General features: G+C 41.6%; 2 protein-coding genes across 5 annotated transcripts in view; both read right to left on the bottom strand.

Annotated features, from left to right (window-relative positions):
* PIP5K1B (phosphatidylinositol-4-phosphate 5-kinase type 1 beta) overlaps positions 1 to 24,088 on the bottom strand; it is a 93,912-nt gene extending 69,824 nt beyond the window's left edge. The window contains exons 1-3 of one of the 4 annotated variants that reach the window (XM_042012706.1): positions 23,862 to 24,088; positions 19,893 to 20,027; positions 19,290 to 19,396 (exon numbers count right to left, since the gene is read on the bottom strand). The gene's annotated coding sequence lies outside the window, so the exon portion shown is untranslated. The remainder of the gene's footprint in view (positions 1 to 19,289; positions 19,397 to 19,892; positions 20,028 to 23,861) is intronic. The other 3 variants (XM_042012701.1, XM_042012705.1, XM_042012703.1) reach the window with 3 other exon arrangements.
* On the bottom strand, positions 23,852 to 24,406 carry LOC121657453 (Krueppel-like factor 13). Its single transcript, XM_042013180.1, has one exon. The coding sequence runs from the start codon at positions 24,404 to 24,406 to the stop codon at positions 23,852 to 23,854; it is 555 nt and encodes a 184-aa protein (XP_041869114.1).
* Positions 24,407 to 24,932: the final 526 nt, after the last annotated feature.

The raw sequence follows: 24,932 nt of genomic DNA, 5'->3' as shown, positions 1-24,932 counted from the left end.
TGAAAAGTCTGTCTTGTACCGGCCTCAGCAGAGAACACATCCTACATCACCAAAATTCCTTTGATTAAATTAAGAGCTCTCAGTTTGCTATAGAGCAGAAGTTCCTCAGATACCTTTCAGAAATCACTCACAAAGCTGTAGAAAAGGAAAGTATTATCCCATTTTATGAAATGCCCTATAAAGGACAAAAGCTGGAGTCTTCTTGGTTTAAAGGAGCTTTCTAATGTGTTTCTTTTTAAGCTACAGAGAAAGCCTCAAGGGAGAAAAGAATAATTTCAGAAGCTGTGTAGGACAAAAACTCAAAAAAAATGGTTAATACAATAACATGAAATTCTGAAACCAATTCAGTAAAGAACTGCTTAGCATGTAAGGAAGTAGTGCTGTTTGCCAGAGCTCCTGTCATCAAACCAGGAGAGACATTTTACAGCCACTAGAGTAGAACTGCAATATGGGAACCTAAAGAACTGTCAGAAATTTTTATAAAGTTATTCTGTTCTCTGACTGGAATGTGACTGCTTAAATGTAAAGGTTACTACTGCCCGTATAAGGAACCATATACTTCTGTTCTTCAAGTCAAGTCTTGGATAGACAGAGCAGAATGAGCAAGTGACTACTTTTTTTCCCCAACAGTATGCTTTGGCACTCATCTCAATTACGAGCATAGTTGCACTGTACAAATATACAAATCCAAACCACAACAACACACATATCTACCCTACTGACATCAAGCAACATGAGGTGTGTCTTGGTAAGAGACATGTACAGTTGTTTTAAGGTATGGACACCTAGTCACAGAATTTTTAAATGGCAATAAAAATGTTTTCAAATAAACCTTTATAAGTAGTTATTTCCAGCCAAATGATACAAGCAAATTGTTTTCCAACAGTCTTTCACTTGCCAAACCAAATTGAAAAACCTGTCCCTGAACGGTTCTGGCAGCAAGAAAGTAAAATGAAGTCATTACTAGATGTTTTTGCCAGTTCTGAAACACTCTGTCATCCTTCAGATGTTGTTTATACTCTGTCATTCCTCACATACTCCACATAAAGCTGCACCACTATGAACAGTTTTGTATTAAAAAATGCAAGTTAATAAACAGTATAGAAGCTCCACCACAGTCTTCCTTCCCAGGAACTTGTTAGCAAATGGCTAGCTGGATTTCTTTAAATAACCTAGCTGGAAATATTATGGGCAAGTTCAGAATCTTAAGCTATCACTGTAAGTAAAGAACACATCTGCACATTAGCCTTTTCAATTAAAAAGTGTCCATGAACATGCGAACAGAACTTATAACAAAAATAAGACAGTTTACCACCAGCAACAAGAGTAAGGAGTGGGTGACCGCTTTGTAGGAGAGCCATACACAGCCTGACAACAGAACGTGTGAGCTCTTCCAAGGAAAAGGAGTGTGAGCTTTCCCACAAATTAAAAGGTCTCTGAATTCTTGAGAGGTTTGAACAAGAATCTCCTTCCTTCACACAAAAGCCCTTTGAAACAATATCTCCACCTCTCAATGCATCATTATAACTGGGTTGGAAGCATCATTATAAGTAGGTTAGAAAAGGCATCCAGTATTATCTGCAAGTCAGTTAATAGCCCACACATCATAGTTTTCAAAAGGTAAAAATACAGCTTTCAGCATTTAGAAAGAAAAAACCCACACCACTAATCACAGTTTTTGCTCAATGCATACTGTTTTATGAATCATTAACTAGAGAAAGAACAAGATTCTGACAAGATGAAACATGGCTATGAATATTATAAAGATTCCATAGACTGAAGTGAAAGAACCCCAACAATTCAGTCAATGCGTTCTCCCAGGAACAGTGTGTTCTTACAGTGTAAGTTGTACAATGCAATAGCCTATTTTGTGATATTCCTTACCTGGCATTAATCAGCTGGAACATCTGATTAAATAAATTAAATACCTTTTTCAGCCTACAATTTTGCTGGCTACTGGGTGGGGGTTTTTTAGTCTGAGATGACAAAGATCACTGGATGCTCAACAGCACATACTTTTAAAGGTATTTACAGAAAATTGCATTTCAAAGTTGCTGTTAACAGTGTGTCGTCCTTGAACCTCTCTGTTTTCTACCGTTCTATAGGCAGCCTGATGATTAGCTATGTAAGAGAAAAGCAATATTCATTAAAATTTCATTCTAGCCAGCTATGCTTTTACTTTATAGAAATAAACTGGTCTTCAGTTTTGCTTGCAATATGGCAGCATTATAAAAGCTGTAGCCCAGCACTAGTAATTAAGGACTGCCAAATAAAGGGCAAGAATACAGCGAGACAAGAGCTAGCCAGACAACCCTGCCTGTTTACCCTTCATCATCATTCTAGCAGCAAGGATGGCCACAGAACAGACAGATGGTCCCTTCATTGCAGGAGCAGGTACAGCAGGTTGTCACAAAAATGGTGATGGTGGCGTGAATAATTTTCTTGCAGAGCACTGTATTACTCAAATGCTTGTAAAAGGCAACCATTAGCTTAAGAAGACATTTAGTTTTAGATCAACTAAAAACCTTTACTGAGATTTACCAGCTCTGGCTGGTGTGTTTGTGTGTCTGTGTGCGAGTTAGTGTGTGTACACGGAAAAGTGACAGAGAGGAAGGCTAGACACTAAGATGCCTCACAATGCCAGACTGAAGGTCTAATCGCACTAAAAAAGCTGCTGTTAACAAGCAATGACTAATACTGGTCAGGCATAAAAGCTGAAAAAAACTGGACACTATCCATACAAAGCAAATGGTTTTCAGTAAAAAGCATTGGTTTAGAGATACAGGTCTGAGCTTGCAGTTTTGCACGAGAGGATGAGGGAGTTGCTAGGTGATGGCAAAGTGAGGCGTGACAGAAAGAAGACACACAGACTTAACACAGCAGTGGCTGGCAAATCTATCTCCCCTCACAGGGGTTAGGCAGTAATCAAGCAATGTTTTTCTGGCAGATGTTTCACTTGGGAGTTTCTCCAAATCATAGCAAAAATGATGTGGTTTTCAAATTAATCTAAGTAGAAAAATTAATTTTATAACTAATCTTGATTCCTTGTTCTACCAAAAAACATTGGTAGAAGTTTACAGTAGCTGCCTGTTTTGGTACACCCGCCTCTGAACAACCTCTTGCATCAAGAGATGCAGCAGGTCACAAACTTGGGTTTGGAGGGATCTCCTTCCATACCATGGAGTTAAAGGCAGCACAGTACTCTGCATAACAAACACAGCTCCCAAGAACTGACATGTATCAGAGTGGGTGGACAGAAGAGGACTCTCTAGGGGCATTTAGTACCTGCACGGCATGCATCCCTGTGAGGGTGTGTACCTTTCTTGGCTCAGAAATCAGCCAAGGTTCCTGAAACTCTGTCTCTCACTTTGCAAATTTCCTTTGCACTGTTTATGTCCTCACAGCAAGAAGAAAACTAAATCTAGCTAAAAAGCATACTTTCTTTGACTTTGAAGACTTTTATGCATAAAATGGACAGGAAGGGTGCAAGTGAACACAGTGAGCAATTTGGGATGGGAAACAAAGTAAAAATAAAAACAGGCAAGAAGGGAAGGGAGAGACTCAACAAGAGATTGTGCACAATTGAACTGGGAAGAAAGGAGGAATGGGAAAATGGGAAGCAGTAGTGGATGAAGAGCAAGGGAACCAAAGTAGAAGAAAAATACATGTTCACAGGAAACACACAGGAAATTATTCCTGCTTTGGTTTGCTAAAAACAGGCCTTCGGTGCCATTAAACTTGAATGGTCAAAAGGATACTCAGGGGAAGATAAAAAATACATTTAAAAAGTCAATAAAGACTTCTATAAGGAAGAAAGCAAAGAAATCAAACTTTTTTCCTTTCTTTAATTAAGAAAAAAAAAAAACCAAGCAAAAAACCTCAAGCATATTTTAATGCATCTCTGTGAGGAATACATCAAATACAGCAGTATTTGCAGATGGATCAATCTCAACTATTAACTATACGCATAGCTCTGGCTAAAACAGAAGCAACAATACATGCTGAAAAATTCAGGAAGATATTAAACACGCTTCTACTACAGTACATGCTGTCAAAATTGGGAAACATCCTCCAGCATGGTTATTCCAAATATATTGATCTTTAGTAGACATGTTGGTAAAGCATATTTTAAAATCCTGTCAGGAAACTAAGACTGAATTACTGTTCACATTTGTGATGACCCTCCAAATGGTGTTTTTCCATGCAAAACAGACACATCTGGAAGTCTAGGTGCACACTGATCTATAGCAAAAAGTTACATTTGCATATTCTCTGTTTGGATAATTTGCTGGCTACAAAAGGACCGTCTGAACTAAGGGAAGCAGTCAAAGAAGCAAGAAGTTAACCTCCACTTTGCAAAAGTTCTGTGTTACACTGTTCTTGCAAATTGGACAAAGGCATAAATTTCAATTTCTTTCTTGCCTCTGTTATCAGGGTCCAAAATTAGCCTCATGGGGATGAGAAGCCCAGTCACAATAAAGAAGGTTTGAATAAGTGCAGTCATCTCTGCAATACCTTTTTTTTACTTTTATAACAGAGAGCCTTTACCACAGGCACCTAGTCTTCGTGCACCCTTTCTTTTCCTCTGTCATCATACCATGCAAAAGAGATCACAGATTAAAGGGACCAGAAAATGCAAAAGTTTTATGCATACGGTTTTTCTTCCAAGTCACATACAAGCTTAACTATAGGCCCTGAGATATAAACACAGGCTATCACTACTGTGATTTACATCTCATGGCCACAATTCCAGCAAGGAGCATTCATGTGTGAATTTTAGTATAGCAGTTTATAGCACCATAGAATGGCTCGGGTTGGAAGGGATCTTAAAGATCATGTTGTTCAACCCCACTGGCATGGAACTAGGCCAGGTTACTCAGAGGCCCATCCAGCTTGACCTTGAACACTTCCAGGGATGTGACATTCACAAATTCTCTGGGCAACCAGTTCCAGTGTCCCATCATCCCCACAGTAAAGAATTTCCTCCTAATATCTAATCTATCTTCTCCCAGTTTAAAGCCATTACCCTTTGCCCTTGTCACTATGTGGCCTTGTCAAAAACCCCTTGCCAGCTTTCTTGTAGGCCTCCTTTAGGTACCGGAAGATGCAATAAGGTCTCCCTGGAGCCTTCTCTTCTCAAGGCTGAACAACACCAACTCTCTCAGCCTGTCTTCACAGGAGAGGTGCTCCAGACCTCTGATCATCTTTCTAGGTATCTTGCACTGGATGTGTTCATAGCAGTCTGGATAGGGAAATTGATGTCCTTCTACTTTTGCACTGACAAAAGTTGTATTTGTATACAAACAAAATACTTCATATGAAAGTATTTCTATCACTGAAACAGCTTTGTATTCTCCCACTCTTATATTAATCTACAGTAGCAGAACTAATCTATGTATGCTTTCTTAAAGCAGAGAAGGAGTCCACCTCTTGTAGTTTTTCACAGCCCTCAGTCACGTGCTGTCTGTTGCAAGGCCCAAACATGAAGCACCACACTCAACATGCGGTGCCTGAGGCCTCTGTTCCTTATCCCACAGAAAAGGAGACACCATACAGGGGCCAGATTTTTTCTCTCAGTGCCTCATCCTGAACATGACGACATAATTCCTAGCTATGAATATGTCATTCATCAGGTTTGTTCCTTTGTGAGCTCAGAGTAATCAGTAAAAAATTATTTTTTAACATTCTTTCCTCTTCAACATCTGGACTATCTTTGTGATTTCAATGACCTGAAGTTCTGCTTGACATTTTCTTGCTTAATCTCTAAATTTCCCCGTTAACTACACTAATGCTCTCAGGGTAACTTGAAACACATTTGTTTTTCCCATTTTGCAGCTTGTTGTTATATAATTCTTACCAGGAATATACATATTTAATAATAAGGGAAAAAATACAGCATGATTTCCCCCCCACGCCAACACCCTGTGTCAAAATAAATTTATTAATATTTTTGAACATGAAGACATTCCATAAATACATTCCAAGTAGGCTTTTTGCAGAACACACCGTTTTATCAGTGTTAAACTTGAGATACAAGTCCAAGAGCTGCCTTTGCAGCTCATTAAATCAATGCTATTTTGACAGTATGCTGCAGTATGTGTGCTCCTATATGAGAAAGCTTCACCACCACTTTCTCACACTCTTACTTTGTCGCTGCACACTTCTCCCAATATAGCTTCCTGCTATCACTTGGCACCTTGCACCACTATTTCCACTGGCCTGTAATATTTTCAAAAATGCAATGATAATGCCAAGACTGACTAAGCTAATGACAAAAGGGCCACATCCACTCCCCTGAGGTGTGTTTCTGGACAACATTTATAAAATAACTAGAAACAACTTTCAGTACCACAAGAAATGGCTCAAAAATAAGAGAAGCAAGTTGTTTCTGAAGAAATGTGGTTTTTTTACTTTCTGCATTATTATGACCTTAGTAAAACTGCTTTGATGCTTGGTAGCTTGCAGAACCTGCTCCTGGGGGTTTTTTAATATTAAAAAAAAAAAAAAAAAAAAGGTGGAAGTACTTGTGTCACAAATTGGACAAAATCCCCACCTCTACTGCAGTAGCTTTGGAAGTAACCTCATGGAACAAGAACAGCAAAACTAATCCTAAGGAAACAATAGCATACCACTTTGTTAGTAAATGCACATCTACGTTTTGTTGCATTAGTTATAAAGAACACAATAAAGTAGTACAAATCCAATGTCTTCTAGTCTGACAAAATTCAGTCCCCATTATTATTTGTAAAAGCTGCTTTTATTATATATTTACATATACTTAAATAAAGGTAGTATTTATTCTCATATATATGATGCCTCTCTTATCCCCATTTTAGAGCATAAATAGTGAAAGCCCAAAGTGTTTCACATCTCACACAGGAGCCAGGCTACACAGATCTCTGTAAATGTCATCCCAAACAAGTATATTATCCAAATCCCAAGAGAATAAGGAAAACACGAAGATAAACACAAGAAGTAGGAGAGGTAGGTTCCCCACTCCAGAAAATTACCTTGCTAGATAAAATACAGGCAAGTGAGTTATTGGTGCATCTTGATGCAGTGCAGAAAAGCCAGGGAAAAAAATGTGTGATTGTGCAACAGACTAGCAAATGAGCAGTTTTTCATCCATCATCCTCAACCTGATACTCTCTCTGCTCTCTAAGATTTTCCACTGCCAAAACGTTTTATTGTCAATGACATGCATAAGTTACCAATGGCGCACAACCCTACAACAGGCACTTCGTCTCTGATGAATGACATTTAAGGAAACTCCCTGAGAAAGAAAACCAGAGCTATCTCATATGAAACTTTTTAAAAACTATTTTGTCTTGAAATAGTAGTTTTTGTAGCTGCATTTAGCACAGGCTTAAAACAAAGTCCTGGAGTTCAGAAATAATGTATTTGAAAAAAGAGAAGGCCCCAGAGGCTGTATCTGCAATATGCTGTAGCTCCAGACAGGACTACTTGTACCACGTTTTATGAGAGTCCAGCAATAAGAACAGAGGAGATATATTTTAAAAACTTACAAAAGCAGCTTCGTTTCTTACAATCCTGTATAAAAACAGTGTATTTTGGAGTTTTAACTGCACTTATTACAACTGCTTCTTGAAACACCATGATGGACAAGAATCTTTATTTTTCCTGATTTTGGTTGTCAGGATTAACCACTGCAAAGATCTGGAGTACAGCTTTGCCCTCCTTTCCTGATAACTAAGAAAAATCTGCTTATTGGTTTCATGCCAGCACAGCAAAGCTCTGTTAATGCTTCAACAGTGCAACTGGAAAAAGCATTTTTCAATTTCAGTGTCTGAGTTGCACAGAAAGTACATTAGGAATTCTAACTTGCTAATGAGAAGCTTTCTTGGGTTACAACTTCAAGGAGGAACTATGCACCTTACCAAACATCTAGATTTCCTTCTAGCAGTGGGACAAGTAGCAAGAGACAAAACCATTCATGTAGTTGAAGCACAGACACTTACAGGCCAAGCAACACATAAAGTTTATACATTCAATACTATAGAATCTACTACTTTTCATTGCATGTTTTTAAGACATTTTCAATTAGCAAAAATTGCTGCCAATTACTGGCATTCTCAGGCCCATATTGCTACACAAAAGAAAAAAAATTCTTGCCAGTAGGATGTACAGGAGCTGCAGTGCCAACCACATTTCATGGGCCACATCTAAATCAATCCAATTCTGGCTGAGCAGGAATGAGAATTTCTCTTCCCAGTGAAACTCGGATATGTAGGGATACAGTTTGCCACTGTACACAGATTTTTAAAGACAACCACATGATGATTTTTCATGTTAACTCAGCAGAACACAACACAGTTGAGATTATTTTATCTCATGTATACAAATTCCCAGGATATCTAAGAATAATATTCCTTGTAAGTTGGCTTTTGCTACTGTCGCCACTCACTTTTGCTCTCTGCTATCAGTGCAACAAAGTTAAAACTGTAGCAAATGGCATACTTCTTCCCCCTCTACATTTAATACCCACTGCACACATCTAAAATGATGGTTCACTGCCTGAGCATTAAGTTCACTAAAATATTTTCTTTCCCTGTAGAGGGCCTTATTCTCTTGAACATAATGTAAATGAACAGATGGAAGTATCATGAATGACCTTGTAACTTCCCAACTGCTGACTTTGCTAATTATTCCCTTAATACCAGGTCTGATTCTCACTTACGTGAATACAGTGTTGCATGTCAAGAGAACACATGTGGCAGAATAGAATATATTCCAATATTTCATAGGTACAAATAAAGCCACCTAAAAGAATATATGGCATGAAATACATGGTCAAGGCCCAGTAGATAGCATAGACATTTTACAAGTGAAATCTGACTCTGTGTGCTGCTGGAGTCTCTTAGGAAGCCTACAGCACAAGCAGGTTCAAAGCCTGCATTTGCTTACCCTGCATAGAGACAGCAAACAGGCTCTGGCTGTCCTGCAACACAGTGACAAACCACAGGAAACGCACAAAATGGACATGGGCCTCATCATAGGATGTTACTCCTTCCTGTACTCACCACACTGTGTTTCTCTTCCTCTGTTAGCCCTTAAACAGAGGGAGGTAGGTAGCATGTGCATGCTCCTACAACTTGCTTGTTTAGTCCTTGAGAGTCTCTCACACAAAAGGCTGGACTTTTGGAACCCTCACTTCTGCCAGAAGGAAGTGCACCAGTGTGTCTTACGGGGTTAGCTCTGATTTTTATCTCATATCACAGGTTTTAAGGGACAGCTTGCTGCAGAGGATTGACAATCTAAGTGCAAGCTTTTAATAAAAAGCAAAAACGTATATAGCCCAGACCTTACATACTGCGCTTCATGAAATGTTTTTACCTCAGCTGCACCTTGCTGAACTACTCATTTCCACACAACAGCTAGCTTCAATTCTTCAATAAAATTCAAAGTTGCATTTTGTGCTCTATAAAAATTGTATTTGAAAATTTACATTTAATTTTAATGGTGAAGACACTGTGTCCAGCAAATCTCATAAAAGCTTTAAGAAAACCACTGAAGATTTTATTCTTCATCCTTCCAAGTCTGGGGATGCTCCTGCAAATCCCAGCCTCCAGTACATTAAAGACATACTATCATTCTTGTTTTGTAAATTCATACTATACAGTATTTCTCAGAGTTTGCAAAGCCCATTTTAAATACCACTAACAGCTGATAGGTGGAAGCAAAAAATTGACAGAATCTATGTTTATACTGAACATTTCTGATGTCCCACAGAATGACTCTGAACATCCATCTCCCTGTATCAATAGCTGCTGCCCATTTCAATTAGCCAAAACACCTAAGTCAAACTGTTTGCTTCCAGCCTCTTCAGCCGCACCTTTTCTGCTGTTAAATGCAGAAGTCCCCACTGTGTGAAATGCACTCTGCGTGAAAAGATAAACAATACTAAGAGCACTGCAAGCAAACACCCAAGTATTTCATGTGGTTGCTACTGGAACAAAATTTAAACCCAAGCAGTTACTAAATTCCAGTCAGGCATTTGTCACTGGGATCCCTAGAGATTACTGCAAATGCAAAAATTAAGTCTCTTTTTTTAACTAAGCCTAATTATTTACTCTGTCAAACTACTTCACAAAACCACGTATTTCTAGCATACTTCATATCATTTGTGATGCTTTAGAACAATATTACACTGTTGCAAACGCTGAGAAAAACGTTTACATTTCAACAAACAAGTCAAACCCCTGAAAGAAACTTTGTCCCTGTAATTACACCTCAAGTTTGAAGTTAAACTCTTTCTGCTTTGAAGGTCTATGTAAAAATCATGAAATTGTTCAGTAGCAGCCAACAAAAATACCCTGAAGTATTTTTTTTTCAACTCTACCTTTATGAGCCACACTTCTCGTCATGGACTTTACCACCATTTATTCACAGGTAAACTACATTCTTCTATTAATGTAGTGCTGTGACAAAAAAAAAAGAAAACCAACCAACCAAAAAATGACCACAAAAAAAACCCCCAAAAGCCTCCAAATGAACAAACAAAACAAAATAAAAAACAAAAATCCCCCAAACAGAACAAAAAAAACCCACAGCCAAAAAAATAACCACCACCACCACCCTCCCCCCCCCCCAAAAAAACCCCAACAACTCAAAGCCAAGCAAAGTACTTATAAATTACTTCCTATCACAATCTGATATTATACATCTAGCTTCATCTGAAATTGTCACTGGCATTTTAACCTCATGTTTAACCATACTAAACAGATGATGTACTTGTGTGCTTTCATACTTGCCATAGGTAATGGTGCTGTCCTGACACTGCACATTAAGTCAGAAATATACTGAACATCAAGGCTGAGGGAATTTCAGATCACATTTGTTACCTACATAAATTCAACTCAAAGTTCTATAATACATCTATGAACAACATATGAATAGACCAGATAATTTCAGATGAAAATAAACTGAATATGATTATTTTAGATTTAAGCACTTCCTTGAATCCCTAATAACCACAGGAAAGTCCCCGAGTTTTGAAAAGAGCTATGAGCAGCTTGATACTGCTGTGTCCCTGTGACTTCCAAGGTCTTTCTGACCACAAAGTCAGCCTGGCACAGGGATGCTGCCACGAACAAGCAAAATTCAGCTCTAGTAAGAGCTGCAATAATGCCATACATGGAAAAAGTTTAAAAGATGTCTTATCTTAATTACTATGGCTTATATTTCTGAAATAAATCACTCCATTGTTTTTGGCAGCCTGTCTCAGGGTGACAGAAAAAACCCAATGCAAATCCAAACATTAGTATCTTTTAAAAGGCAAATGTACAACCTAAATTGGATTATGACAATATATGCTATTATTTTAAAAAGATTAAGTCAAGCAAATTAGCTACCAATACCAATTAGTACTGATGGAGGTTCTTCTCCTACAATTCACACTGTCTTAATTTAATAAAAAAGATGTTTGCTTCCTAGTAATTTTTTTTGTTCAAAGAGAACTTCTAATTACTCAAATACAATCTGATGTGAGAAGAATGAAACACGCAAACCTACACTCCTTTTTATAGTATCACATCACAACCAAAGAGATCAGACAGTCCTTCAATCGTAGGTGACTTTCAATACTCTTTTTTAAGTTTAACATACACCCAAACCAGACAGAGACTATGGATGTGCATCAGTTCCTTATGGTACCACATTACATGTCCCCCAGATACCCAATTCCTCACCATCAGTCACCTGATTCAACACTGCATTTTTGCCTGCCTTCTGCCTGGGGCACATCTGCCCAGACCACCGTGCACAAAGCTGATTTAGAGCACTGGCAAGACTGCCATTGGGAAAACTGCTAGTGAAGGCCAGAGGGGTCCTTGCCCACATAACAGAAATGCAGGCAAGTATGGAAAAGCTAACCCGGTAGAAGACCCATTTCAGCCTTTGCACCAGGGCACACAACTATGCCCAGCAGGCATAGTTTCCCTTGTTTGTCCAAGAAATATCTAGATTCACATCTCACCACTTCAGCTCCTACAAGTCTCAGAGGGACAGTGTGGATGAGAATAAGCCTGAACAGCCAACTAAAAAGGAACACAAATAGTGGGACCACACAAAAGGGTTTTCATCAGGTTTCAAATTTCTGTTGTCACAGATTGTCACTTCATACCAAGCTTGGAACTGTGATCCAAGTGGTGATGCCTAAAATCACAAGCCAAACAATATTAAGGTGATAAAAAGCGGTTACCTTTAATGAAGGTCCTTCATGGTGCTAATATGGCAAAATGCACATACCATACAGGACCCTGACAACTTTGTAAGTTTAACAAATTAGCATACTTAACAGAACCAATCCAATTTGAGGAACACTTAATTAAGTAATCCCTCCTTTTTGTCCCTGCTGGGGCGGCGCCCCCCCCCCCCGCTCCCCCACCAGGTCTATTATGTCTATGATACAGGGAGGCAGCAAGATGTTCTTGGTTCACTATAGAGGCAAGACTAAGTAAGATTCCAGGAAGGTTAGCTGATTGTTCTAAAATCTAAGTGAAGGGGTAGGACATTACTACAGTCAGTTAAGGAGCTATATAACTATATCATAGTAGTCTACAGAGCTACGAATATATGGAAAATGTATAAAAACCAAAAATCTTCTTGGCATCAGTGGTAAGATGCAAAGGGCAATTTTGAATTACAGATAGTCTGTGCAATGTATATGCACAAAGTGCAAGGAGTCAAGATGAAGGCAACTGCACTTAGTGCATATTTACCTGGCTGCTTACTAGTTAATAATTGACACCCCCACATATGGTCAAACAACTGTTAAAGAGTTATCACCTTTACATCACAGGTAAATAAATTCAAGCACCAAAAAATATTAAGTAGGACATACCTATGATGCACAGCTGCTTTGGGGCTGGACCAAAGTCATGGTTTGATCACAAATGTGCTTAAACTACAGCAGTCTTTCTTGAGCAAGTTCAAAGAAGAGTCCCACAGAACACAATTACTCTAAGAATCCTTATACAACATTTCCCCTGGAGAAACCATGGCAAAGAGGGTACTGCTCTCAGATGATCGTTTGATATGTCAATCCTCCACCATGTAGAGTTCCTGTCACTTCTGTGACATAAAGCACACAAAACAGAAGCTGGGTAGGTACAAACACTTATCAAAAAGTATGATAAGACTTATAAAAATAAACTCAGAAGTCAGTAACATGCAAGGCATGTTCTGTTTGGGCTTTAGTACAATGGACTTCAGACCCCAAAGAAATACAGCTAAGTCTAGATGCTGGACCCCCCAAAGACCAAGCATATCATGGCTCTTGCATCTGTTTTAAAGAACATTTTTAATTATTCATATAGTAAGAAAATACTGTTAATGTACATTGCTGGAACACAGAGATAGCAATCTCCTTTCTTGGTGTTGCACTATACTATCAGCCTTCCCAGAGCAAGCAGAGTGTCTTTTAAAATTAGGACTGAGACAACCACATGCCACAGATTCCCCTTTAGAAACAAGCCTATAAAGAAAAGTCAGAATACTAATCAGCAAAGCAATAATTTAGTGACTTACTGGGTTGCTACTGAAAAGAGGAAGTGAATTGATCAGTTCAGCTGCTAGCAGAACGCAATAATCTCAAGCTGGGAAACAGTAACTCTAAAGAGTACTTTCAAATATGTTTCTTCTTTTATCCTGAAGCTTTGTATGCTCACTTCTGTTAATAACAGCACAACAGGAAGGCCTGTGCTCATATAATTATAACAATAATAACAACCTGGTCTGCTGAGGTAAGAAGGAAAAAATGAAGGAAACACTGCCCTCATTGCAGGCTGTATGGGGCTGTAGATGACCCAAAGTATTCATTTGCTGCTCAAAACCTCCAGTTTTGCTGTTGTGCCATAGAGAGGTAGTCAAATAACACAGACAGTCCTAGATGGGGTCTGTCTGTTTGCAGTAATACTTCAGATTCCAGCATAAGTGTATGAAAAACACAACAAAAGTCACACCTACACAGACACCAGCACACGACAAAACCTGGTATGTTCTGTAGCAGGATAGAAACTTAGAGAAGAAAGAGAAGAAGCAACCTTGTAAACACTAAACAAAGGCCTGGGACAACCTTCCAAAACACCCAGTCCTGCTAGACATTCATATGTTTCTCGGCTATTTTGCATGAGAACACCACAGTACACTGAATCTGCTCTTTCATATGCAGACAATTAAAATATTTCTCCATGGGCAGGTCAAAAATTAGTTGACCATGTTCTACATAGTTACAGACAGAGAGCTTGGGACTGAGCAGAGATGACAGTTTACAATACTCCAAGACTTAATTAAAGCTTTGCAGGCTAACAAGTAGGACACTCCTCCTACTGTTGGAATTTCTTTTTTTTATTTTTTAAAAAACTTAAGCGTAAGACTTTGAATAAAAAATATATTTCAGATAAGAAGCAGTACAGGAACAATCTTAACCTAAATATTTATGAACTACTCATTCCTTAGACCTGGCTCTGAAAATATATTTATATATTTTTAAAAACCCACTTCAACGGTGAACATTGTAGAAGGTATTCCTATATAAATAAAAAGCAATTTGCCATTCACATTGTCAATTAAGACCTTCTTCTCATTGGATGGATTGTTTATTGAAGAGGTCCTTATCATTATCAACACTAACAGCTTCACTGTTTTGTCTAGTTGTATCAGAATTTTAGATCTCTTAAAATTACACAGGTATTTGTGCTTCAATTTTAGGTACTTTTATTATCACATACTTCGATTCCATTATTTGCACACCACGTAATAATATTCCATGGGTGATTTTCTGCCCAGAAAACAGACGCCTCCTTAACAATGCCATCTTTGCTTTCCACGTACACTAAGAATCACCACACTGACAGGCCTGAAGATTAAAGTAGTCTCAGAAGCACCACATCTCTGTAGGCAATCAGCACCACAAATTTCAGCAGAAGTCTAACAACCACAGAAGAAGTGACCAGAAAGACCACAACCCTTACTCATCCACATTCCCAGTAGTTTCAAACTATTTCTAGTGGAAAGACCAGCAAAGCCTCTAAGCAAAGGAAGTTTCCAATTTAGATTTCTATTGCCCCTGAGAAATACATAATAATGTTCTTTCCATTGCAGTACTTAAGCTACTACAGCAATCTATGAATAGCTGGCAAAAAAGTTTATAGTGTAAACAAAAACTGATAACATTAAGCATACAAGTATCATTATTTAACAAGATGGCTTGTTACATCATCATGTTTGTACTAAAAACAAAACCAGAAACTGTGGACTCCCATGAGAAGGTTTACTGTTTTCTAGCCAGAAAGCTCTTCACAATACTTCCTTTGTTTTCATGTTGAACAAAGTGACTAAACTTGGTGGACATCTCTCTTCCCTCCCAGGAGCTTCCATTACCACTCGGAATGTGAAAGTTTCTATTCCTCAAAGTTAAGTGGGGTGTAAAGGGCTAAAGTACAGTCCCTCAAAGGCTTCTCTGTGTGCCTGCCTTCATGCACTGTCACATACCCTACACAGTTATCCATACTGACTTCCACACCACTCAAAAGCAAGCAAAGACACAAGTTCTGGCAGAAGCTGGGAACTCAATTTTGTGATAAGGGTGTGCTCCTTCATGCAAGGTAAGCCACACGAGCCTTTTTCTTTGCAGGCTACCTGTTTATCCACAGAAGCACCACTGAATCGCTCTGCAGCCTGGTGACCAGGAGCTGGGTTGGCTGAGTAAGAGGCAATCTCCACACCAGACCACCTCTGGTCAGTGAAGAAACTCACATAATATCACAAAAAAATACAGAGGAGATCCCAATCAGCACCTGCAGGTGTGGGTCGGCTGATTAGGCATGGCACAATTAAGAAAGTAAAGGTATAGTGATCTTTACCTTGACTCATATACCAAAACACTACACTGCATGGCAACCTCTTTAACAGCCTAGAAGATAAATTTTCACCCCTTTATCCTCTGATAAATCTCTTCTAATATGGTCAGCAAACATACTGGAGAAAAAAGGCTGAATAGGACTATACATTTTCTTAGCAATATTTTGTTAGAATTATGCATACAAAAATATTTATATATTCAGACAAATTGGTACGCAAGTCCTCTCAAATCTGTAAGGCCCTAGAGCAAGGGAAACAGACACTAAAGACAAAGGACCGTGACACAGCTGACTCATCCCAATACAGAATTCTGAACGTCAAATTTGACACTGAAGTAACTAAGTAACACAGTGATCCAAAAAACTTAACTCAGACAGCACTACTGAAAATAAAGTTCTTATCTGAGATAGTTTTGATTCTGCAGTGCTCTCTGCCAGACTAAACACGGCCGTGGCCTCAATGGCCACTGCATTACTCTTGTCAAAAAGCCCTGACTCTTCATGAACTGAAAAAAAAAAATCAGCTTAAGATTTGGGTAAGAAACAGCAGTTTGTAATCCAAGAGCAAATCCAAGAGGAATCACTTACTGGCTCACATGGTCCAGTGGCTAATGGCAGGAGACTTCACAAGATTTTACGTAACTAAATGGCAATGCCGTTCCAGCTCTGGGAAACTTTTCTGCACATGCAAGTCAGCAAGAGCTGCAGACACAGACCAGAGGCCAGCAAAGGCTACCAGCTCCATTACAGAGCTGGGACTACCATCAGGTTGCCACTGGTATCTCCCTGTTCCCCAGCTGCTGCGGTTGGAAATAGCTATGCTGAGACCTGGAAAGTGACAGGTACACCCCTGCTATGATTAATCACAGAATGGTTTGGATTGAAAGTGTTCTTAAAGATCATCTAGTTCCAACCCTGCTAGCCACAGGCAGGGACACCTTCCATCAGACCAGGCTGCTCAATGCCCCATCCAACCTGGCCTTGAATACTTTCAGGGACAGACCGTCCACTATTTCTCTGCACAACCTGTTCCAGTGTCTCATCGCCTCCACAGTAAAGAATTTATTTGTAATATCTAATCTAAACCTACCCTCTTTCAGTTTAAAGCCATTCCCCATTGTCCTATCACTAAAGGGCTTCATAAAGAGTCCCTCACCAGCTTTCTTGCAGGTCCCCTTTAGGTATTGGAGGTCTGCTCTAAGGTCTTCCCAGAACCTTCTCTTTTTCAGGCTGAACATCCCCAACTTGTTCAACTTGTCTTTATAGGAGAGTTGTTCCAGCCCCCACATCATCCTCACAGCCTTCCTCTGGACTCATTCCAGCATGTCCATATCCTTCCTGTGCTGGTGACCCCAGAGCTGGATGCAGTGCTCCAGGTAGGGTCTCACCAGAGCAGAGCAGAGGGGCAGAATCCCCTCTCTCGCCCTGCTGCCCACGCTGCTTTGGATGCGGCTCAGGATGTGGTTGGGTCTCTGGGCTGCAAGTGCACATGGCCAGGTCGTGTTCAGCTTCTCATCCACCAGCAACCCCAAGCCTTTCTCCTCAGGGCTGCTCTTGATCCATTCTCCTCCCAGCCTGTATTTGTGCTTGAAATCACCACAATCCCCATGCAGGACCTTGCGCTTGGACTTGTTGACCTACATGAGATTTACATGAGGTTCTCAAGACTGTCACAGTCACAGTCCCTCTGGATAGCTTCCTTTCCCTCCAGCATGTTGACCACACCACACAGCTTGGTGCTGTCAGCATTCTTGCTGGGGGTACACTCCATGCCATGGTCCCTGTCACCAACAAAGCTGTTAAACAGCACCGGTCCCAATACCAGCCCCTGAGGACACCACTCGTCATTGCTCTCCACTTGGACATTAAGATATTGACCACAGCTCTTTGAGTGTGACCATCCAGCCAATTCCTTATCCAACAAGTGGTCCATGTGTCAAATCCATGTCTCTTCAGTTTAGAGATAAAGAACAGTGGCAAATGTTTTGTGTAAGTCCAGGTAGGTGCTGTCAGTTGCTCTTAACCACCAATTCCATAACCGTGTTATAGAAGGCCATTAAATTTTTCAGGCACAGTTTGCCCTTAGTGAAGCCATGTTGGCTGGCATGAAACACATTCTTATTTTCAATGTGACTGAGCATAGTTTCCAGGAGGATCTATGCCCTGATTTTGCTGGGCAGAGAGGTGAGACTGGCTGACCTGTAGCTCCCCTGTAGTTAAGCTATCATCTAGCTGCATGGATGTATCCTCTGGCATTTAGCCGATTTGCACTGGTACTCAGGCCAAGAACTTCTTGTGAAAACAAACTCACCAGGAGAAAAAAAGCAAATTACTTTCCCAGATAGTGAAGAATGGGAATCTCTGTGTACAGCCCAAGGAGAACCCAGTCCATTCACTCCCTTGGCAGGCACTGAGCTGACCATGGGCTTTGGTACAGAGTAGTAAAAGTAGCTAATACTGCTACAAATTGCAACAAGAAACAAAAAAGCCCAGATGGGCACAGAAAGCGAGATTCAGGCGGGGGCAAGGCAACAGCTGTTAAAACCAAACAAGTTTCTCTCTCGACTAGACCAAATGAACATTGACACCAATCTCATCTACTCAATCATCTTCTCAAGAGAAGAGAAGCTAACAGGTCTCAGTCTATGAATTCCACTTCTCTTATGCCCATCCACTGCTGTTTACACCCTCCCCTCCACAGCACAACCCCACAAGTGCAGGTTGAACCTGCAAATTGCCCCAGTTAAAGAGCCAGTTGAAAGACAGCTGCCCTTCACACTGATTTCTTTTGTTCTTGCAAAGCTATTTTTAATTCAGATCAGTTCAGTGATCTGATTTATCACAAAGCCTTACCAACAGTTGTGCAACCACAGCCAAAAAAGTGGCAAACTGCCATAACAGTTGTAGCATTTTTAGTCAGCTTTGTTTGGTGCCGAAGGCAACATCTCATTCAACTGCACTGCTCACCAAGCTGTATTCTTAAATGGCAGCAGTTTCCTTCAGTTCAAATGGCACAGTTACACTTCTGGAGTTGCTAACAAGAGTTAACTACTGTCAACTGCTGCAAATGACACCAATATTTCTACTATTGAATAGTATTGATTTTAAGAATTTGTGCAATCAAAGGATCTTTGTATTTGTGTTCATTATGCTTATATTATATATATATATGCTTATGTATATAATATAATTGTGATCATAAACTAAAAACTCCATCAAAGGACATCAAGACAGACTTTCCAATTTATATTTTCCCTTGCCAAAATACTGCCAACTGCTAAGTTTGCACAGAGATAAAAGGAGCCAAGTGGAACCTGACTGCAGAAGCCTGATACTTTTTTTCATAGGATGAATTTTATAATTCGTAGTGAACTAGTCTCCTTTAGGAGAGGAGAAAAATCATCTTACCAACACTGGGTCTTGACCTGCAGTCGCACACTTCTTATACAGCACTGAATGAATCTTTCAGCCTCTGTGCCTCAGCTCCAGGGTGTGTAACATGTGTCTTCCCTGGTCTCAAAGAGACATTTTAAAAGGTACATCACTGTCTACAGATTTTCAAATACTGCAGTAACAAGGATCCAAACAAAAAACCAAAGGGGGTGGCCAGGTGGCATGCAGTCACAAAACACATGAATCTCGAGCTAAAAGAGCTAGCAACAAAAATGAGCACAATTAATAAAATGGTCATCATCATCTGCTTTACTAGATAGAAGCATCCTATGACTATGCAAATGCACAGCACCACAAAAAATTTTCCAAGTAACTTAGTTTTTGATTATGATGCAGATCATAGCTGTGACACACTGAAGAAACTACTGCGAGCTTACTGATACTTTAAGTTTCTAAAAATCTCATCTTTCAAAATACAAAACACAAGCACATCTAGACAATAGTGAAAATATACAAGGCCTGTGCAACACCTGCAACTTCCCCCTACTTCACTGATGACAAATAAAAGAGACCAGTTTTACTACAAGGAGGATATAAAAATAAAATGGTAAATTTTACCTTGCAACAGGTTGATACGGTTTTCTAGTCACAACTGGAGAAGGAGGAGGGAACGTAAAAAAATGGACTTTCCAGCTCACTGAAGGAGGACTTCAAGTTTCTTGCTCACACATGAGTAAAACAGCTCTTTTGGGACTGTACAAATGTGAAGAATAAGACAAGACACATGACCACATAACCACAGCAGGAATCTGCAATGACTAATAAGACACTTGATCTATTTAGAGAAAATAAAATTCAGAGTATCAGTGGTGTGAGCCCGTAACAAGTAGTGACAGTACAAAACAGATTCAAATACAAATTACTCTTAGAGAAGGAATGATCCAAACTGTACCTAACACTGAATGGCAGTATGTCCAGCAGAGAAGACATGAAGACCATGTTGCCAATCCCTACTTACTACTGCAGGCAAAGACTTAATTTAAAAAAGCATTCCACTGCAGTTAACTTTTGTAAAGCTTGCTATTAAGCAATATGGGGGTTTAATCAATAAAACATATACCCAACTGCTCATTGACATGCTCCTAAATGCACATTTTATTTTGTCTGATCACTGACGTTTGCTTTTTAGCTTTTACAATATATAAATTTCAAATATGGCATCACATAATTACCAGCAGTAGAATCATAGAATCATTTAGGTTGGAAAAGACACTTCAGGTGACCGAGTCCAGCTGTTAACCTGACTGTGCCAGGTCCACCACTGAGCCATGTCTACATCTTTTGAATGCATCCAGGCATGATGACTCAACTATTCTCCTGGGCACTCTTCTCCAATGTCTGACCACCCTTCCAGTGAAGAAATTTTTCCTAGTACGTCATCTAAACCTCCCTTAGCACAGGCTTAAGGCCTTTTCCTCTTGCCCTCTTGCTTGTTACCTGGGAGAATTGAATGACTCCCACTTGGCTACATCCTCCTTTCAGCCTCCTTTGCACTCCCAATCCTCCTTTTTTCCAGGCTGAACACCCCCAGCTCCCCCAGCTGCTCCTCACAGGACTTGTGTTCCAGATCCTCCACCAGCTCTGTTGCCCCTCTCTGGACATGCTCCAGCACCTCAATGTCTGTCCTGCAATGAGGGGCCCAGAACTGAGCACAGCACTTGAGGTGTGGCCTCACCAGTGCCAAGGACAGGGGGACAATCCCTGCCCTGGTCCTGCTGGCCACACTGTTGCTGATACAGGCCAGGATGCCACTGACCTTGCCTGCATGGGCACCTGCTGGCTCATGTTCAGCTGCTGTTGACTAGCACCCCCAGGCCCTTTTCTGTTGGACCCCTTTCCAGCCACTCTGCCCCAGCCTGTAGCACTTGATAGAGCTAATTGTAACCCAGGTGCAGGACCTGGTACTTGGCATGTTGAACCTCACACCACTGGCCTTGCCCATCGATCCAGCCTGTCCAAATACCTCTGCAAAGCCTTTCTACCCTCAAGCAGATCAACACTCCTGCCCAACTCGGTGTTTCCGCAAACTTACTGAGGGTATGCTCAATCCTCTCATCCAGATCATCAATAAAAATCTTAAGAAGAACTGGCATCATTACTGAGCCCTGGGAAACATCTCCTGTGACCAGTCACTGGTTGGATGTAACTCCATTTACCACCACTCTCTGAGCCTGGCCATCAAGCTAGTTGTTTTAACCAATAGAGAGAGAGCAATGCCATGGGCTGCCAGCTTCTCCAGGAGAATGCTGTGGGAGACAGTATCAAATGCTTCAGTAAAGACCAGGTAGCCTACACCCACAGCCTTTCACTCATCCACTGAGCAGGTCGCCTTCTCATAGGAGGTGATCAAGTAACCAAAGCAATGGCACTGCAACACCAACAAGTATACATTCTTCAATCACTGCATAAGACAAATCTTAAGGCAAGCTCTCAGCAATCGCCAGCACAGCACTCCACTGTGCAGGGTGCTGAAAAGTGCACGGAAGCTGTGCCAGCTCTTATCTATCCTTAAAACCAAATGTGAGCTGGGGGGAAAGCAGGAGTCAGTGCCTTACAACCAGCTGCCCAAGGAAAGGTTGCTGCCAGCTTCTACTCTAAAGTAGCCAAGAATACCAACACACCTAATGCACCTTGGTTACACAGAACATAAACACACAGATTAGGCACAGTAGGTTCAAGACTGGAAGAATCAGTAAGCATATTTTCAACAGTACATGGAGCACATTACATGACCACAGAGAAAGTAGCTTTTCTAGTTTCTAGCCCATTCTGCTGGTGTCAAAAGTGAAAAAGAAACTCTTTAGCTCCCTACGGGCTAGATAAGAAGGAGAGAACACCATTCCACAAACACACCCTATTATAGTAAAACGTGAGCAAATGCTTAGGAACGTGTTTCAATTCTCCCAATATCAAGAACATTCAAATACATAACTAAAGACAGCCTCTAACTAGCACCCAGTGAACTTGGAGAAGGAAACTTCCTGCTGCTTCTAATGGTTTAAGGATCAATTCCTAGACTTAGAATATGATTTTCACCTCCCTGTTTTATCTAATTGTGGGAAGGGAAGAATGCATGAAAGAGATGTAATACAGTAAAATAAAAATAATTAAGAGGAACATTTTTACAATCCTGTTTCATTTTCTCCCAATAAATTAATTATTAGACACTGATCTCTAGGAGCAAAAGACATTTGAATAATTATGTCCAATTTTGGTTTTTCTGAATCAGTTTTGAAATGGCTATAAGGAAAAAACCCAACAGATTAGGGATAGGAAAAAATATTTGGGTGGAGAAAGAGATGTGACAAATTAAGTATTATTTATGTTCTGGAAGAGTCGGAGTAACAACTATGTTAGGCATTCATCAGAACAAGCACTCTCTGCTTTGAAGATGGAAGAATTTTGAGACACAATTTAATGAACCTCATTACAAACATCTCCACCGTAATAAACCATGAGAGAAACATCCTATAAATTTACATTGCTACATAAAAAAGCCCTACACTATACATTCACAAATTTCAAAACCACCAATGCTCCTTATGTTAGGTTCATTTTAAGAAGAATTTCTGTGGGTTTAACTTTGATCTAAGCCCCCCCCCCCACCTTACATTCTCCAAATGTTAGTGCCAAACCATCTGCATAAATACACCACTACCTAACGAAACGGAAGGAACAAACCCTCTGTTTCTTCACTTTAAGCAATATCCTTTCAGAAGCAACACGAAACAAGTGTATTTACATTTCCTTAGGGAGAGATAACAACATCAACACCAAGTTTTCCTAACGCAACAGCATGTACCATAGCTTAGCTTTTAAGAGGCAGCAATAAAGAGAAAAGGCGGGGGCAGAGGATAATCCAGAAACCTCTTATCACCTAAGCAGGTATTGGAAAGATTGCTACTTCACCGAAGTTATGGTACTAACAGATAAGTTTACTATTTAAAGACTTTCCTGCTGTCTGACTCTATTCGGCAAAATCAGCGTCTTGGGCAGAAATGTCTCAGTGCAGCCCCGCTCTCCCTGCAGCGCCCAGCCGGACCTCCATAGGGATGGGCTGCGCGCACCTGGAAAAGCCCGTTCAGCCGCAGCAGAGTTCAATCCCGGAATAGCCAGCGCCTCAGGCGTGCAGGAATCTACCTCCCACCATTCCCCCACATGTTGTTGGATGCTCTTTTTCCTTAAAATGCTGCGATCCCACAACTAAGAGACTTAAAAGTCCGTGAAAGTTGACAGAAAAATCTCCCCCCTCCCGAAACGAAGATATACAGACAGAAAGACAGACAGACACAGACACACACATGCACATAGCACAGGAACGAGACACGTTTTCCGCCAGTCCTTCAGGCCTCGGGTGCCGGCGGGGCTCCCAGCGGGGACAGGCACCCCCCGCTCCCGGCGCGGCTCAGCACTTGACCCAGCCCAGCTCGGGGACCCCGCCGGCCTCCGCCCTGCGCCGCCCGCCTTCCCCCACAGCCCTTCTCCCGCGGTCGAAGTGAAGAGCCCTAAACCCAGAATCAGACAAACCGGAGAGCCCTCGCCGCAGTCCCCGGGCACGCCGCGCCCGCCCGCGCCGCGGCAAGGGACACACGGCGGGGCAGGGCAGGCTCCACGCTGCCCGCGGCCGGACCGCGATCGGACCAGGACCGCTCCTGCGGGGCGTCCTCTCGCCGCCGGCGCCCCGCCGAGCACCCCGAGAGCGGAGCGGGGAACCGAGCTGCCGCCCCCGGCGCTCCCGGCCGGCACTGCCGCACTCCCTCACCTCCCCGGCAAATGACGGCGGGAGGCGGTGCGCGGGACGGCTCCTCCCGCCAGCGGCTCCTCCCTCCCTCCCTTCCGTCCCGGGGGCGAGGCGGCGGGACTGCTCGGGGGGCGTCGGGCGAGCCCTCCCGCCTGTCCCTGCGGCCCCTCACGCCCCTCCGCCGCTTCCCCTCGCCCTGCGGATGAGGGCGCTCTGGGAGCTTGTTTGCGGCCCCGGCCGGCTGAGCGGCTCGGCTTGGTGGTCCCGAGCCTGCAGGAGACGCGACTGCGAGAGGCCGTGGAGGGCTGCGTGCCGCTCTGATGTGCGACATCGTGGTGGTGCACGGAAGAGTGACGGCGCCTGTTGACCCGTTTGTGACGGAGGGGCTCTGGCTCCGCTGCTCACACCGAGAAATTTCTTCCTAACTAAATTTCCTCTCTTTCAGTTTGTACCCATTACTCTTTCTCTTATCACTGCTCTTTGTCTTCCCGACAGACAGTTCTTCTCCGGCTTCCCTGTAGACCCCCTTCAGATACTGGAAGGTTGCTATGAGATCTCCATGCAACCCTTCTCTTCTGCAGGCTGAACAGCTCCAAATTTCTCAGCCTGTCTTAGCCCCTGTTCTCAGTCCCTGTGCAGGGCTGAGCCTATTGGCCTGGACCAGAGGGTCACCTTCCTTGCCTCTCATTTTGTTTCTCTTCATTCATCACATATGAGCTCCGAGTTCTGTTTCTCACATAAAACTACTTTAGGGCTGGCCACCAGCAGACATGTGCACCCTGGGCAGGACCACACGAGAATAGCCACTGGCAGCGTTCACCTAGTCATTCCCATCCATGCTGAGAAGGCAAAAAATC

The sequence above is a fragment of the Corvus kubaryi genome, unplaced genomic scaffold (genome assembly GCF_017639235.1).
Source record: "Corvus kubaryi isolate FWS band 111438036 unplaced genomic scaffold, C.kubaryi_AGA036_p1.0 split1-37296, whole genome shotgun sequence".
NCBI classification, from domain to species: Eukaryota; Metazoa; Chordata; class Aves; order Passeriformes; family Corvidae; genus Corvus; species Corvus kubaryi.
Note: the sequence above shows the minus strand (reverse complement) of the source record. Positions and strands in the feature narration are given on the sequence as shown.